Source organism: Pantherophis guttatus, chromosome 2 (assembly GCF_059756535.1).
Source record: "Pantherophis guttatus breed Tessera chromosome 2, ASM5975653v1, whole genome shotgun sequence".
NCBI lineage: Eukaryota > Metazoa > Chordata > Lepidosauria > Squamata > Colubridae > Pantherophis > Pantherophis guttatus.
Window position 1 is genome coordinate 21,362,447 of NC_142064.1, and position 14,593 is coordinate 21,377,039.

At 43.0% G+C, this 14,593-nt stretch overlaps 1 protein-coding gene across 1 annotated transcript; it reads right to left on the bottom strand.

Annotated features, from left to right (window-relative positions):
• Window positions 1-1,911: 1,911 nt before the first annotated feature.
• CAPSL (calcyphosine like) lies at window positions 1,912-12,836 on the bottom strand. The gene is made up of 5 exons (XM_034442399.3): window positions 12,694-12,836; window positions 11,022-11,158; window positions 7,148-7,325; window positions 4,042-4,251; window positions 1,912-2,148 (listed from the first exon to the last, which is right to left on the bottom strand). The coding sequence occupies exons 2-5, from the start codon at window positions 11,156-11,158 to the stop codon at window positions 2,047-2,049; spliced, it is 627 nt and encodes a 208-aa protein (XP_034298290.1). The 5' UTR covers window positions 12,694-12,836; the 3' UTR covers window positions 1,912-2,046.
• Between the last annotated feature and the right edge of the window lie 1,757 nt (window positions 12,837-14,593).

A 14,593-nucleotide genomic window follows, 5' to 3' on the forward strand; every position in this document is an offset into this window, starting at 1 on the left:
CTATCGGTTCTGTGGTGTGGCTTGGTGGGCGTGGCTTGGTGGGCGCGGCAGGGGAAGGATACTGTAAAATGTCCATTCCCACCCAACTACAGGGGAAGGATACTGCAAAATCCCCATTTCCTCCCAATCAGCTGGGACTTGGGAGGCAGAGAATAGAGGGGGGCGGGGCCAGTCAGAATTTTTACTACTGGTTCTCTGAACTACTCAAAATTTCTGCTACCAGTTCTCCAGAACTGGTCAGAACCTGCTGAAACCCACCTCTGCATGACTCCCTTAACTGTCTTACTTAGCAATGGAAATTCTGGTCCCAATTGTGGTCCTATGTCAGGGACCAGCTATATAACCAGATTTTACTCCATGGGCTCTAAACCCTCTATTGGGAATTGAACTCATGAACTATTACATATTAGATGATCATAAACAATGCATTAGCTTTAGAAGCTCTTCAAGGCCAGGGGTTCTACAGAAAAGGTATCTGGAATTTATCAAAATTGTACATGAAGTCCACTTTCACTTAAGCGCTTAAAGAGAGATATTTCCATTGCATTATGTTGTTCATTTACTTAGAACAACTTGCAAATGAATAGTGGATTGTACCCAATGATACATTTGTCTTTGCAAAAGGGGCAGGCGTTGAATTGATTTAACTATTCCCCTCTGGGCTATACCATGCACTATGTCACACAAAGAATTTTTGAGATTTAAATGGATTTGAAGGACTAGCAAAAATTTGTTGAGCGACTTTCAAAACTATGGCACAGTAATGAAGCCACTAGATACAATTTACAGTTCCTGGTTCTCTAGTTTTCTGAACTTCTTTCAGTAAATAAATAAATAAATCCTCTTTTCTTCCTACATGATTTCTCCTCAACTTCTACCAAGTATTTTGGGGAAGGAAAATAAGATACTGTAAATATAGCTGCAGAGGTAGGACAGAAGTAGTGGTGTGATTCAAATAATTTAAAAACTGGTTCTCTGCCCTAATGACCAACTAGGTGGGTGTGGCCATGGTAGGCGTGGCCAAGGGTGACAGGCAGCACTTGGCCTCCTGCACCCGCCTGGGAGTAAAAATGTGCTGGTGGGGGGAGACACACCGCCCCCCCCCCACATGGGGCCTAGGAGGCTCCCTGCAGCCTCCTGGGAGCAAAAACAGGCTGTGTGTGTGTGTGTGTGTGTCGCACACACACACACACACCGTGCCCCGTTTTGGGCCTAGTAGGAGAGCCAAAATTGGGAGCCAAAATACCTGGGAGCCAAACTTGGGAGCGTGGGTAATCCTGGAAGGGGAGTGGAGGGGTGGGGCAAGGCGAGCCAGCAATTTAACTACCGGTTCGCCTGAACCAGCCAGAACCAGCTGAATCCCACCAGATTTCTGGATCAGTGGTGAGTTGCTCCCGGTTCGGTCTGGTTCTATAGAACCGGTAGTAAAACTGGTGGGAAGCTCCACCCACCCACCATGACATCATCATGGGTGATCTGCGCATGCACAGAAGCTTCTGCGCAGGCACAGAAGCGTGCGCGCTCCCGCTGTGAACCGGTAGTAAAGGTAAGTGGAACCCACCCCTGTTCTAGATAGAAGTCTAATTGAATGTCATCAAAAAGCTCCCTAACAGGTGGCAATTATCTAAGTATTTCATGAGATACATTCAAGTTGAGGTTGGGAGGTCCTCTGATGGAGATATTTTGAGTTCCAGCCCAGAAGAGCAAGACAGACTGGATAGCTTAAGTAGCATTTCCAATACTAGGCTTGCAGCTGGAGGAAGGTTTTTAAATAAACCTCTGATCCCACCACCATTTGTTCTTGGGAATATTATTAACCTATTTGCCATGTTATTTGCACCGAGAAATCTTGCTTGTTGAAAAATCAATTCTTCCCTGACATTGGTGGAGCTAACACAATGGACACAGTGATCACAGTAACAATAAGACATTTTAATTTCTTTTGGTAAAGGCTGTCATTCCATCTAATATAACCACTGTCCTGCCTGTTGGCTGAAAGAGATGTTTAGAGCAAAAGCACAAGAATAACAGAATCGTTTTAGGATATCAGATTTTCCAAGCATTTTTCATCATCACAATGAAATAGACATCGGTATCGATTGAAGCACTGACGCCAGCGTAATAGTTCATGAATTCCTCTGTTGTGACCTACGATAGAAGAGGTTGAAAAAGAAAAATAAAGTTTTTATTTAAATAAAATGTGTAAACTATTTGCGTGCAAAAATTAAATGCTACATGATGTTCTATGAGGAGATTCCCTTTCTACCCCTAGGAGTGATATGTTCCTCAATCTCGGGCCTCTATCTCAATCTCAAACCTAGGAGTTTGAGAGTTCTGCACAGTATCTTAGCTGCTCTTAGCACTACACTGTCCTGGATGTTGTTCCTGGGATCTGTTGGAGCCATTTTCCCAGCTTAAGGAAATGGTAGGAGCATTTGGGGTTGTGACTCCTAAACTGGGAAAGTGGCTCCAACAGATCCCAGGAACAACGTCGGGGCTCTCTGTCCAGAAGAGTGCAGTATTAAGATTGGGAGTACTTTGGCCTTTATTTTCCACATCATCTCCAATTGCTCCTTCAGGCCCTGGTACTTCTCCATTCCTCAAACCTTCCTGATGTTGCTGTTGCTTGGCATGCTACACCTGTCACCACCATTTAACAGTAACAGAGTTGGAAGGGACCTTGGAGGTCTTCTAATCCAACCCCCTGCTTAGGCAGGAAACCCTACACCACTTCAGACAAATGGTTATCCAACATCTTCTTAAAAACTTCCAGTGTTGGAGCATTCACAACTTCTGGAGGCAAGTTGTTCCACTGGTTAATTGTTCTAACTGTCAGGAAATTTCTCCTTAGTTCTAGGTTGGTTCTCTCCTTGATTAGTTTCCACCCATTGCTTCTTGTCCTGCCTTCAGGTGCTTTGGAGAATAGTTTGAGCTCCCTCTTCTTTGTGGCAGCCCCTGAGATATCGGAACACTGTCACCCCTAGTCCTTCTTTTCATTAAACTAGACATACCCAGTTCCTGCAACTGTTTTTCATACGTTTTAGCCTCCAATCCCCTAATCATCTTGGTTGCTCTTCTCTGCACTCTTTCTAGAGTCTCAACATCTTTTTTACATCCTGGCGACCAAAACTGAATGCAGTATTCCACGTGTGGCCTTACCAAGGCATTATAAAATGGTATTAAATATTCTTCTGGTCCTTGTCTACTACCACAATGTCTGGTTGATTGGCTAGCACCTGCCTGTCTGTCTGGATGTAGAAGTCTCATAGGACTTTGATATTAAAAAACTGCCTGGGTTTGCCAATTCAATTGCACTGCTCTTATAGCAGTGGTGGGATGTCCCAGGTTCGGACCGGTTCTTACGAACCGGTAGTAAAACCGATGGGAGGCCCCGCCCACCATCCCGGATGTCATCATCGGCGATCTGCACATGTGCAGAAGCAAGGCGCATGTGCACGCTTCGCTCACATGCGTGCGTGTGCGATCCCATTGCGAACCAGTAGTAAAGGTAAGTGGAACCCACCCCTGTCTTATAGGAACAATCCCATTGAAAGAAACAAGTGAAATGTGTTTTACTGGAATGCAAGATCCAAAGAAACCTGCCACATTGACCGCATAATATACGAGCCCTCCCTAATCCTTGCCCATACATTTTTCCTATTAAAAACACAAAGAGTTTGGATTTAATTTCACAATTCTAGAACAAAATTAAACATCGTTAGAGATTATAGAAACATAGTCTGCATAATCTCAGTGATTTCTTTTGAAATGTAAGATATATTCCATTTTCCTATAGGAATAAGTTGCATTTTAGGGCTTTGGGGGAATGGAAAGAGACTGAACTATTGAGTATCAATATACAGTGCACGATGCCTCCTTACTATGTCCAGTGGCTGCGAAGGAAGAGGACAAAGAGAAAAGATTTCTGTTCATAAATTCAGCAAATCCCTCTAAAAAAAAAAAAACAACAGAGCCTATAGAATGTCTGACATGATTGACTTACTGTAGTTTTGGTTTCCTTTTAATCTCCTTCTCACTTACCTGTCCATCTTTATCATAGGGGGAATCAAAGTTGTCCAGGAAAGTCCTAAAAACTTGGTCTTCACTCCATTCTCCATTTTGGTACTTGGGGTGATGTTTTACGTTGTAGACCCCTTGCAGATCTTCAATGGTGATGACTCCGTCCCCTGTCTTATCCAGCTTTCGAAAAGCTTGCATGATGACTTCTTTCCTTGCATTGGACATAGGAGGCTAAGGGGGAAAAAAAGCATAAAGCAATATTATTTTAAGGCCACTTTCTTCCCAGTCTTATCCTTTTACTTTCTGTTTCATAATATCTAATGGTTTTGGAGAGTTATGTTTCCCCTACCATTTTCAGAACATTAAATGAAAGATGTGAACATGGATTGTCAAAAAGAAAAGAAAAGAAAAGAAAAGAAAAGAAAAGAAAAGAAAAGAAAAGAAAAGAAAAGAAAAGAAAAGAAAGAACAGTGCTGAAGAACAGTGGATGCAATGTAGAAAAATATGACATAACTAAATTAAAGCAGAGGAACCTATGTGTAAATCCCAAAGGTGTTTTTTCAAGAGGCAACTGGACTTCCTGGTTTTTCTTTGAAGATCTTTCGCTTCTCATCCAAGAAGCTTCTTCAGCAAGGAATATAACTCCTTTCATTCCCTTTCATTCATTTAATTTGAAATTAATTTTAATTGGGTTATTTTAAATTGTGGCCGACATTATTTAATATTTTTTAAACTGTTTTAATTTTTGTATGTTGTGTTTTTACTTTGGCTGTCCACCGCCCTGAGCCCTGTTGGAGAAGGGCGGTATAAAAATCAAATCAAATCAAATCAAATCAAATCAAATCAAATCAAATAAATAAATAAGTACAGCATATAAGCAATAATAGATAATATTTTACCTACTGCCTCAATCTACTGTGTCTCATGGAGTCGAAAGCTAGTGTAATGTTTGACGTTAAAGGCTCTAACATTTTTGTCTGTAATTTTCATGTTATCAGGTACTGGTACCTGATAAGACGCCTGCTATCTAAGTCTCCCTACATAACTGCAATCTATCTGAGAGGGCAATCAACCAGTGAATTAAAATCTCATTTAATCGCTACTTCCTATCCATACTTTTTTATTTAGAAAAAAAATATGGTTTCTTTTAAGCTGCTGTATATTCGTTAATTCCGCTGAGTATATATTTGTCCTTCCTTTCCTTAGAACAAACATCTTTTATTAACTGATAGGAAATGTAGGTGGAAACAGATTCACAACAGCACCGATCTCCAATCAATTAGCATTGCACAGAGCAAATGCCTGGATCAGATCTGCCCCGACTTCGTTCTGCATGACCTTGACTCAAATGTGGAGAGCTCATTTCCATTGCAATTAGCACTTCTTGGCAGACTTCAGCGTGTGTGAAGCACTAAGCCTTCTGTACCCAGAAAAAGTGTCAGCATTTAACACTGACGTGGAAATGCTCCAGTTAGGGTGTTCCCAGCAGCACCTATCAGGGATTTCCCCAAGTTATTTCCCCATACCAATAAACATGTTTGTCCAGTAAATGCACTGATTTGGTTATCTTTACCAGGTAGACGAGACAGGAAACATAACCAGATGAGTTAATTCTACTTCATTGTAAAGCTACTGTATATTAACAGCAGCTTGCAAATCTGAAAGTACATTTTTTTCCTACTATCTCAGCAGTCCCAACCTTTCTGGCTGGGGAGGGGAGGGGACCTGGGCCACATTAGTGTGCGCGCACGCAGCCCAGTGGTGAAATCCAATTTTTTTTACTACTGGCTATGTGGGCGTGGCTTGGTGTGTGTGGTGTGGCTTGGTGTGCGTGACAGGGGAAGGATACTGCAAAATCCCCATTCCCTCCCCACTCCAGGGAAAGGATACTGCAAAATCTCCATTCCAACCCCACTCCAGGAGAAGGATACTGCAAAATCCCCATTCCCTCCCCACTCCAGAGAAAGGATACTGCAAAATCCCCATTCCCTCCCCACTCCAGGGAAAGGATACTGCAAAATCTCCATTCCAACCCCACTCCAGGAGAAGGATACTGCAAAATCCCCATTCCCTCCCCACTCCAGAGAAAGGATACTGCAAAATCCCCATTCCCTCCCCACTCCAGGGAAAGGATACTGCAAAATCTCCATTCCAACCCCACTCCAGGGGAAGGATACTGCAAAATCTCCATTCCAACCCCACTCCAGGGGAAGGATACTGCAAAATCCCCATTCCCTCCCCACTCCAGGGAAAGGATACTGCAAAATCTCCATTCCAACCCCACTCCAGGAGAAGGATACTGCAAAATCCCCATTCCAACCCCACTCCAAGGGAAGGATACTGCAAAATCTCCATTCCCACCCCACTCCAGGGAAAGGATACTGCAAAATCTCCATTCCAACCCCACTCCAGGAGAAGGATACTGCAAAATCCCCATTCCAACCCCACTCCAGGAGAAGAATACTGCAAAATCCCCATTCCCTCCCCACTCCAGGGAAAGGATACTGCAAAATCTCCATTCCTACCCCATTACAGGGGAAGGATACTGCAAAATCCCTATTCCCTCCCCACTCCTGGGGGAAGGGTATTGCAAAATCTCCATTCCCACCCCATTCTAGGACCAGCCAGAGGTGATATTTGCCAGTTCTCCAAACTACTCAAAATTTCCGCTACCAGTTCTCCAGAACCTGTCAGAACCTGCTGGATTTCACCCCTGACGCAGCCCCTATGGCCCAGCATGAGCAGCGGGCTGGCAGGCACATGTGTGAGTGCCCCCAGCCCACCACTTCGGCAAGTTGAGCTGCCCGTGCGCATACGCGCCAGCCAGCCACTCATGTGGCCCAATTCTTAATAGGACACGGCCTGGTAGTGGGCCATGGCCTGGAGGTTGGGGACCCTTGTACTATCTCCTTTACAGGGAGAACTAGGGAGGGTCCCTTCTGAGCTTTTTGCTCTGCCTACTATCCAGTGTGGCTATGCTGTTTCTTATCTAACCGTTCCCTGGGCAGCATCTCTTCACCTGGTCTCCCAAGGTCTTTCCCACACACCATAGTAGAGTTGGTTATGACATAGCATGTTAGTGCAATAATGTGGGAAACTATTTTTGTTGTTGCTGCTTAAAACTCACTCTTAATGTCAGGAGAAATTCATCAAAGTCAATTGTTCCATTCCTATCTTTATCAAAGGTTTGGAAAATCTTTTCGGCTTCGTCTTTCTCGATCAGCACAGCGTAATCATGGAGCCCTTTCATGAACTCTTTGAAATCGAGGGTCCTGCTATTGTCATCATCCATGATGCGGAAAACCCTGAAGAAAAGAAGGTTGACTGTAAAGAAAAGAGTTACAAAGATCAAAGAGGAAGAAAAAATAGGACAATGATGTACAAATCTAGGAAAGAAGCCTTTAAGGAAAACAAGAGGAGACTTGCTTCTGAGATACAGTATATTAAGACATTCGGCTGCATAGCAATTCCTTCATATCTGACCCCCTTTCCAAATTTTACAATGAGAGTTCACATCTTCGGGTGGTAAACATTGTACAGTTTGAAAGTTTATGTTACTTCTATAGCAACTAATTTGAGCAACTCGTATATAACCAAACCCCATCTTTACCTGATATAGAGTGGTATTTTTACTCTTAATCAAAAAGGAAGTCTGTGCAGATATAGTAAACATGTGTCAACCTACACATCCTTGAATTGGGCCCAAAGAGCAGCATTTGGACAGTTACATGCACATGTATGAAAAATCTAACTAGCAACCAATAAATTGAAAAACCAGTTGAAATAAGATCGCTGTGGCACGGACAAATGACCCATTTGGAGTATTCAGCTATATGTGGATATAATGGCTTTTCCCTTGAAAAGTTAGATCGGCAAACCTGGTTTTTTTTTCCCCTTTTCTTTTAATGACCCTGTAATCCCTTGCATTGGGGTGGAGTCAGGGCAACTGAATGGAGCTGAGCATTTACTGGCCAGATGCCCTTCCTGACACCTATGCGAAGCTCACAGCAGACATTTTCTCTTTGCACCCAGAGAGAGAAATATCTGCCACTACCTAGGATCAAACTTACAGCCTCTTGATTGCGAGGCAAGAGCTCCACCTATAGGCCACCACACTGCTCAGATCAGCAATCCTGAATATGAATGTATATATTAATGCTACTCTTATTTCTAATTTTTACATACCCTTGGCTTGAACTACTTTTTGGTATTCTTGCTGAGGAGCTAATTGCAATCTTCCTGGACACAGACTGTTTGGGCAAATTATCTTTGATTTGAACTGGTAACATCTGATTTAGCTGACTACTAGATCGGTCTATTAAAACATAAGCAGCGCCCTGCTAGATTAGACTTCTAGCCCATTTAGTCTAGCAGTCTGTTCTCATAGTGGCTGTGAGGTCCAAGCCCATGAAAGATGCATTGAATTCTAATTGACTACAATCCAGAGGTGGTATTCAGCAGGTTCTGACCAGTTCTGGAGAACTGGTAGTGGAAATTTTGAGTAGTTTGGAGAGCCAGTAAATATCACCTCTGACTGTCCCCACCTCCATCTGTTCTCTGCCTCCGAAGTCCCAGTTGATTGGGAGAGAAAGCCCCGCCCACCAAGCTATGCCATGCCCACCAAGCCATGCCCACAGAACTGGTAGTAAAAAAATTTGAATCCTACCACTGGTACAATCCTTTATTTGTTTACACCTAAAGGACATAATCTTACCAAACTAAAACTATAATCTTCCACCTGATAGATGTATCCCAAGAGATTCTAAGCTGCGGATACCCTGAACCTCTCCTCTCCCTACACCCCACATGTAATTTGGGATTGCGCAGTCTCTTAATTCAGGCTTCTCTCTGGAATGTACCACCTCCTCCCTAGGAAATCTCTATGCTACCAAGAGTCTCCCCCACTGCTTCTCCAGGGACACATTCCATCACAATGACCAGCCAATGGCCCAAGGAAGTCCACAAGTGTTCCACCAGATGGTCCTCAGAAGCAATCCCCTTGCCAGCAAGGAGTCCCATGACTTCCATGAATTGGTCCAATATTTATTTGAAGCCAGTTAAGCTGGATGCCAGCACCACATCTCAACAGTAAAAATGTGAGTTGGTCTTTAGAAAACAGCTTAAGTACTGCGGTGGCTGCAAAATACAACAATTGCTAACTGAGATGGGTCATATGGAACAGGTTGTGCCAATTTTGGAGTAGTTCTGTTTCTAGGCATAATTAACATGTCTGCTTTTAATGTGTAACCGTAATAATGCCTTTGGTTGGAGTATCTCAAGGATCATTTTCTGTTCTCCTATATCAGGGGTGTCAAACTTGATTTCATGGAGGACCGCATCAGGGTTGTGTTTGACTTCGGGGGGCGGGGAGGTGGCTGTGGCCAGGGTGGGCGTGGCTAGCTCAATGTCATTCATGTCAGAGGCACATGTGGTGGCCCGAGCACACTGCCAGCGAAAACCGAGCTCTGTTTTCACTGACAGAGTTGTAGGCAGCCATCGTAGCAGAAAATGGAGCTTGGGAGGACCGTGCACGGCCCTCCCAAGCTCCGTTTTTGCTGGCAGAGGCACCGCGGGCCAGTCCGCTGCTGTTTCCAGGGAGGCCCCATGGGCCAGATCTAAGGACCCCAAGGGCCAGACCCGGCCCCTGGGCCTTGAGCTTGACACCCCTGTCCTATATAAACCTACCCATCCATTGGGATTGACTTTATATCCTGTTTGAGAAGTGCTATACTATAAATGAGAAGGTGAATAAATATGGGCATTTTCAATTTTAATACCCTTTCTATGGAATTTTCTCTATTAAGATGTTTGTTTTCATAGCCTTATTTGTCTTATTTTTTTTTTTGGTTACACAAGGAGCAACTTTTGTTAGGCTATTTTAAGATATTTTCCCTTTCACTGGATTTCTACTGACTGCTGTGTTTTTAATCACTCACATTGAACATGATGTATTTATTTCTCTCTTTCTAGTCTAGAAACCAAGATGATAGAATGACTTACACATTTATCTAAAAAAGTTAAATACAGTTCAATGTCTATGGAGATTCTTAGTCATCCAGGTCATGGTTGTCCCAAAGGTGTTTTTTCCAAGAGGCAACTGGACTTTCTGGTTTTTCTTTGAAGACGTTTCGCTTCTCATCCAAGAAGCGAGGAAAAACAAAAATGGCCCTGTTGCCACTTGAAAAAGCACCTTTTGGGTTAAATACAGTTCAATACACAAAAAAGCACAAATTAGTCACAGAACACACAGTTCTGTCATTCTGAAACTTTTTTTAGAGTTTCCAGATAAAAACCCGATCGTGCAATTAACCTCCTTTGACCACAGAATTTTTTTTTCACTAGATGGCATGCTGCAAGGATAATTTGTTTCTAGATGTCTTTGTTATCATCTTGTCATCATCTGGAATTTTCCATCCAGATATAGAGTAGTAGCAATAGAATCCTTCCTTCCTTCCTTCCTTCCTTCCTTCCTTCCTTCCTTCCTTCCTTCCTTCCTTCCTTCCTTCCTTCCTTCCTTCCTTCCTCCCTCCCTCCCTCCCTCCCTCCCTTCTTCCCTTTCCTCCCTCCCTCCCTCCTTCCTTCCTTCCCTTCCTCCCTCCCTCCTCCCTCCCTCCTTCCTTCCTTCCCTCCTTCCCTTGTTCTTTCCTCCCTCCCTCCCTCCCTCCTTCCTTCCCTTTTTCCCTCCCTCCCTCCCTCCCTTTCCATTCAGGTCTTCTTACCTTTTTCTTAATCATGTTTCTTGAATGTGTTAAAAATGTGAAAGAAAACATGAGTGCAAAGAGGGCATAAGAGTGTGAAGAAAAAAGTCCAGCTAAAGAGCAGATCCTCACTCATCCCCAGACAGAGTGGCTGGCTCACAGTCTTAAACTCTCTGGGAGATTTGAAATAAAGCTGAAAAGAGGCTGAACTAGCTAGTTTAGGGATGCAGGCTCCACCACTCTGTGTGTGTGTCTGGCTGCCACCAGACTTGTCTTCATCAGCTATCTCATGGATCCATTTACCTGCCCAGGCCTTTGATGCCTGCTGAGCCCCTTGCCAGGCACTGGAGGCGTAGCTTCTCGATTGGATCGGTGGTGCGGGTAAGGTTTTTCTTGGCTTGGATGGCCATTTCCCTGTCATGTCGTGCAGTGCCCGGCATCTAGAAAAAAGGGAAGTCAGTCATCTTAGAACATGGAAGAAAGAATGAAAGTTTTGGAAAGGACCTTGGAGGTTTTCTACCCAACCTCTTGCCATGACAAATGGCTGTTCAGTCTCTTCTTGATAACCTCCCTTGATGGAGCACCCACAACTTCTGGAGGTAAGCCGTTCCACTGATTAATCGTTCTCACTCTCAGAAAATGTCTCCTTCCTTCTAGGTTGGATCTCTGTTATGGTCTTCCACCCATAAGTTTTTGTCCTGCCCTCAGGTGCTTTGGAGAATAAGTCAAACCCCCCTCTTCTCCGTGACAGCTCTTCAAGTACTGGAAGATGGCTATCATATCACCGCTAGTCCTTCTCTTTATTAGACAAAACATACATAGTCCCCTCAATCGTTCATCACATGGTTTAGCCTTCAGAGCCCTTATCATCTTTGTTGCTTTTCTCTGCATTCTTTCTAGGGCCTCAACATCTTTAAAAAAATTTAAAAGGCAGCAATCCATATGGGAGGTGATTAAGGTGTAGAGTGTAGAACTTCTTCTGGTTCAGGAATTGGTGCAAATGGCACACAACATAAAGGCCCTTGTAGCTACGACTGTCATCTGCTCTTCCAGTAGGAGTTGTGAGTCCTCAGATTGCACACCTGGTTTGTCTGGGAAAGTGCAATTTCATGCAGAACCAAAGATGTCAAATTCTCAGATCCAAATGACCCCTGGATTTGCTACTGTCTGGAGAGCATTTGGAGAGCAGCCTTCTGTCCCTTCTCTCTCTAGATTAGATCCCCTTCTATCAATTTATGCAAGTGCAAAGTTAACTTTGCTGAGGTAAAACCAGAAAAAGAACATTCCAGCAGGTATGCTTATTAAAATTCATGGAATGTGTATGTGTGCGTGTAAAACCACAGCAACAATAAAAATGAAGAGCAGTAATTTCATAATGTCTTCACAAAGGCTTTACAACCATCTGATAGCATCAATCTGAAAAGTCACCATGCAAAGCACTTGGTTTCCTCCTTAACGTACAAGAGAGCTCAGATGATCTGGCAAAGTCAGCGAAACAAAGAGTTTTACACAGTATTTAATGCTCTTGTCCTTAAAAAAAAAAAAATTATGATCTTTTCTAGTTTTATACCACAAAGATGAACAACTCTGTTTTGTTTCTGTACATTATACAATTTATCCGTCCTATATTTTAATTGGTTGTTCAACATCTTGGAAGGTTTCTGGCTGAAAAACATTTTAATCATAATTTGACAATGATCACGTCAGGCAAATCTGCTACGTACAATGAAGCCTCTTCTCAGATCACCCAACTCCACCTTCTCCTGAATCTCAAAGTTACATCTCAAAGTTGCAATTATTCTGAGTTTGCTGCGTATTTCTTTTTTGATTCTCCATAACACACACTATTTATTATCCCCCAATGTCATTTTTTTAATTGCACAAACTTTCTAAATAGCAAAGAGGGGAAAGATAGGGATATAGTAACTTCTGGAAGCCAGTGATGAAGGGGAATGAAAATAAAATGTTTGGTTACCTTGAATCTGTCACCTGTTGCTTCCACCTGAAACTATGGACGCTTTCTTGTAGAGAAAATAGGCCTATCTCTTCCTTGTGTTTCGTCCCTTCTCCTGGCCTACACCCTCCTCCCCTGATTGGGCTGTGGGGGAAGGATGAATGCAAAAACCAATAGGCAGCGAAATCTGACTGGAAGACATCAGCTGTCCGTCCATCTCAGGTTACTTGTTTACATATCACTCCCCTGCTTGAAGTTTACTACCTTGTTTCCAAGGTGATGTGGGTAGTCCAGATGGGCCTCCTGCAACCTGCCTGGGTTTGAATCCTTCTCTTCTCTGGCTAGAGATGCTCTTTCATGCTACATTCCTCTCTTTTGCATCTGGCTTTCAGGATGACTGCAGATCCCCGTGTCTCAAGAAATACTTTATTTATTTTTTGCTGCGAGGGAAAATCTGTCTTTCAGTGTAGAGGAGAAAAAGGGAATTCACCTGAATCTGGTTTTTCATTAAAAAAAAATGGGAAGAGAGAAAATGATGTGGAAGGTTACAATTCAAGGGGGAAGGTTTGAACTTAACTGAATTTACTGAAATGCTAGTTTTCTGTGTGTGGTCTGCTGGAGAGTCCTCCAGTCGCCGTTATGGAAGGAAAGGTAAGTTCTAGACAAAGGCCTATTTCTTTGAAATATTTAACACAACCTGCTTCAAAACTATTTAGACCAGTGGTTCTCAACCTGTGGGTCGGGACCCCTTTGGGGGTCGAACGACCCTTTCACAGGGGTCGCCTAAGACCATCTGAAAACACATATTTTCAATGGTTTTAGGAATAATTTTATGGTTGGGGGTCACCACAACATGAGGAACTGTATTAAAGGGTCGCGGCATTAGGAAGGTTGAGACCCACTGATTTAGACGAATAGTACATTTGTACAAAATAGGGTTTCAGAAATCTTTCGGTCAGAGACCATATACATTTAAGGTGGAGCTAGATCAAGATTTAAACTACTAGTGACAAGAGCAAAAATGCTTTTTATTTTACAATGATAATGATTCCATGAATATGATTGATGTTTTTCTGTAATATACTATATGCTCTTTTTTTGTTTCTGAAATAATAAATGGAGAGGCCCAATAAAATAAAGTTATTTTTTCCATTTGCATTTTTCCCCAGTAGGTTTGCAAGTTTAGTGCCCTCCTGCAAAAGGAATGCAAAAGTCAAAAATTTCTGTAATATAAGGAAACGGCCACATCATCTGTGTTTCCGACCTGCCATCCAGAGGTGTCTCCATGTTGTAGTTAAAAAAAGTCAACTTGAGATGTGATAGAAGCCACACTTAGAATAGAATAACAAAGTTGGAAGGGACCTTGGAGGTCTTCTAGTCCAACCCCCTGCTTAGGCAGGAAACCCTATACCACTTCAGACAAATGGTTATCCAACATCTTCTTAAAAACTTCCCGTGTTGGAGCATTCACAACTTCTGGAGGCAAGTTGTTCCACTGATTAATTGTTCTGTCAGGAATTTTCTCCTTAGTTCTACGTTGCTTCTCTCCTTGATTAGTTTCCACCTGTTGCTTCTTGTCCTGCCCTCAGGTGCTTTGGAGAATAGCTTGACTCCCTCTCCTTTGTGGCAGCCCCTGAGATATTGGAGCACTGCTATCCCCTAGTCCTTTCCATTAAACTAGACATACCCAATTCCTGCAACCGTTCTTCATATGTTTTAGCCTCCAGTCCCCTAATCATCTTTGTTGCTCTTCTCTGCACTCTATCTAGCGTCTCAACATCTTTTTTTACCTCATGGCGAACCAAAACTGAATGCAGTATTCCAAGTGTGGCCGTACCAAGGCATTATAAAGTGGCATTAACGCTTCACGTGATATTGGGTCTCTCTCTGTTTTATATGCGTAACACACATGCAATGCACA

Coding starts and splice junctions, on each gene's coding strand:
- CAPSL (XM_034442399.3), bottom strand. CDS start 11,158: ATGCCGGGCACTGCACGACATGACAGGGAAATGGCCATCCAAGCCAAG. Junction 7,326..11,021: donor GGCATCAAAGGCCTGGGCAG/GTAAATGGATCC, acceptor TCTTTTCTTCAG/GGTTTTCCGCATCATGGATG. Junction 2,149..4,041: donor CCTATGATAAAGATGGACAG/GTAAGTGAGAAG, acceptor CTTCTATCGTAG/GTCACAACAGAGGAATTCAT.